Here is a 2,741-nt window from a genome sequence, read left to right on the forward strand (position 1 = left end):
TTTCTGGGTTTTCTGGCCTGTGTGGGTCCTGCTCTCCCAGGGGCCCGATAACTAGGTGGCCTACAGAGAGGCCAGACGTAGGAGGTTCAGCCGCAAGGCCATTTACTCTGTTCCAATCCCACCAGCCTCATCCCAGATGACTATCGCTAATTTTCGTGTATATTTTCCTAACTCCTACCCTCTTTAAAACTAATGCCTTTACAACACATGTGTATAAATATATGTTCATGCTGAGTTCATCCTGATTTGATGAACTTGCTAATCTTGTACACCCTTCTAAATCAGTACCCAGAGCGCATGCTCATTCTTCCCCCCCGTTATTAGTGGGTTCGCCATTGTGTAAATGAATTGAAATTCATTCACCGAATACCTGGCAGGCATTCATGAGTATTGCTGTATGCATTTGTGGTCAATGGATCAGTATTTGGGGCCTTCTTTGTAGCCAGAACTCTGGCCCTCCTGGCAGGAAAGAAGGGACAGGTCTCCCAGGTTTTCCTTAGAAGGGGTTCTACTGTTGGGAGAAGTCCCCGTGCCTGAGTCACAGGTGCCCTTATGACATCATGGTTCTCCCCTCCTCCTCTCTCGCTTCCAGAGCTGTGGCCCGAGGAGCACGGACCCGAGAGCGATGGGAACATCTAGCCCCTAACCATGGGTAATTTAGTGCAGAGCTGAGGGGCTTTGACCACCCACCCCCGGTCATGGGCATTTGATGTTTTGTAAGAGACGGATCCACCCGGGCTTTCTGCGAGGGCAGCACGTTTCTCATAGTTCCTTCCGGAGGGGATCCCGCATCCGTGTCTGCGGTTCGAGGAGAGGCCAGGAAGCCGAGTGTGTGCTTGACTTGGCACCTCGTGGTGGGGAGAGCACTTTGACTTTCTCCCACGTTTTTCTCTCTAGATTCTGATTACACAGGGATAGCAAACCTTCCCAATTATACTCAGAGAGAATGATGAAATCACGTTGATGGCACAGAGCGGGAAGGAGCAAAAGCGAGGAGTGACTCCACCCACGCCAGAGCCGCTGCCCTCCCCACCCTCCGTGGGTAGACGGGGCCAGACTCTGCTCTTGGGAAGAGCCTTGACTCTTGACTTCTCTGACCCTTGCGGTCCAGTGGAGTGGCCCAGAGGGCTGCGGCCATGCCGTTTATTGTCTAGAGATGCTTCAGTGAGTCAAAGCGGACTTAACGTTATACCAGGACAAGAGGTGGAAACCCAGGGTGTGCCAGGCAAATTGGGCTGAAGGACCACCAGACACAGAGCCGGAATGAGCAGAGACTGACTCCCTCCCGGCTGCTCTTTCCCCGTCTCCTCCTCAGCCTGAGAGATGTGGGTCTGGCCAAGGTGTGTGGACCGTGCCAAGTAGGGGGCCAAAGAGTGTGAACCCAGACCCCACGGAGTTGGGAGCCATAAGGTGGGGACTGCGTTTAAGGACACAAAGGCCAGTGTACAGGAAGACTAGCTCTAGCAGTGTGTGTGCACGTGTGTGTGTGTGTGTGTGTGTGTGTGTAACTGTGCCGATGTATGTGTGAACTGGTGTTTAAGCTCTTATTCAAGTGCATGAAGTTGAGGAACTTTGTAATATTTTGGTGAGGCAGAGGGGACACAGCTGGTCGCAGGTTTAACCTGAAGTCAGAGGCAAGGGGTGGGGGGAAGGGCGGTACTTTTCCAGAAGATGGGAGGGGCCGGGAGAGAAGTGACATGGATCTCAGGTAGACGGTCAGATCCGGGTGAAATGTATATCTGTCTCACCTCTAGATAATGGTGTGTACCTTGCTCTAGAATGGCCAGCGAAGTCCACGTGGACCCAGGGGGCAGGTGTCCCTCCACTTTACAGATGGAGACCCCGGGACTCAGAGGGCCAGATGACGTGTCCGCGTCCCTTAGGTAGAGAACGGCATAAGCAGGACGCTTGCAGCCGTTGCCAACAGCTCTCCTGAACAGATGAAGGGGTGATAACGGTGGAGGATCCGGGCCCCTTTCTGGCCGAAATGTATGCGCTTCCTAAGTGTCCCTTTTTCTCTTACAAGGCTCCAAGGGAGTTAAGATCACCATGACGCAAGAGGAGGCGGCAGTGTTCATCCAGGCCTGGTGGCGTGGCACGCTGGTGCGCCGGACGCTGCTGCACGCGGCGCTCAGGGCCTGCATCATTCAGCGCTGGTGGAGGCAGATGCAGGCGAGACGGCTGGAGAAGAGGCGGCGCGAGACTCTAGATTCGTATACACGGGACGAATGGGCCGCGGTCAGGCTCCAGTCCTGGGTCCGCATGTGGCGCATCCGCCTTCGTTACTGCCGTTTGCTCCACGCGGTCCGCATCATCCAAGTGTACTGGCGCTGGCACATTTGCCACACCCGGGGCTTTATTCAGGGCCATTACGACATCAAAGAAAACCAACTGAATCTTCAACTTGAAATCTCTTTGGGTTCACAGGCTTGTAGGGTGCAGCAGTGCATAGCCCTTCCAATAAAGGAGTGATCGGGTCTGTAGTATCTGCGTCCCCGGCGCTGTCAGATTTATTTCAAGGAGGTCGTAGAGCTAATGACGTGGCATCGCATAAATCAGCTCTGAGGAAGCAGCAGGGGTTGTCCGGGGTCCCGTGTGGGAGAGGATTCTGACAGCGGGGTGCTGGATGAGCAGGGTCTGTGATTGATTAGCAATGCCTGCCGCCGGTGGGGATGTAAGGGTTGCAGGGCCAAGTCCGACAACTCCAGGGAGCCTCCTTCATGGTGTGGTCTGCCGTGCAC

General features: G+C 54.5%; 1 protein-coding gene across 1 annotated transcript; it reads left to right on the forward strand.

Annotated features, from left to right (window-relative positions):
- Positions 1-2,049: 2,049 nt before the first annotated feature.
- LOC105310598 (IQ domain-containing protein F5-like) lies at positions 2,050-2,472 on the forward strand. Its single transcript, XM_011386753.1, has one exon. It carries the CDS (start codon positions 2,050-2,052, stop codon positions 2,470-2,472), a length of 423 nt encoding a protein of 140 aa, XP_011385055.1.
- Positions 2,473-2,741: the final 269 nt, after the last annotated feature.

The sequence above is a fragment of the Pteropus vampyrus genome, unplaced genomic scaffold (genome assembly GCF_000151845.1).
Source record: "Pteropus vampyrus isolate Shadow unplaced genomic scaffold, Pvam_2.0 Scaffold6802, whole genome shotgun sequence".
NCBI lineage: Eukaryota > Metazoa > Chordata > Mammalia > Chiroptera > Pteropodidae > Pteropus > Pteropus vampyrus.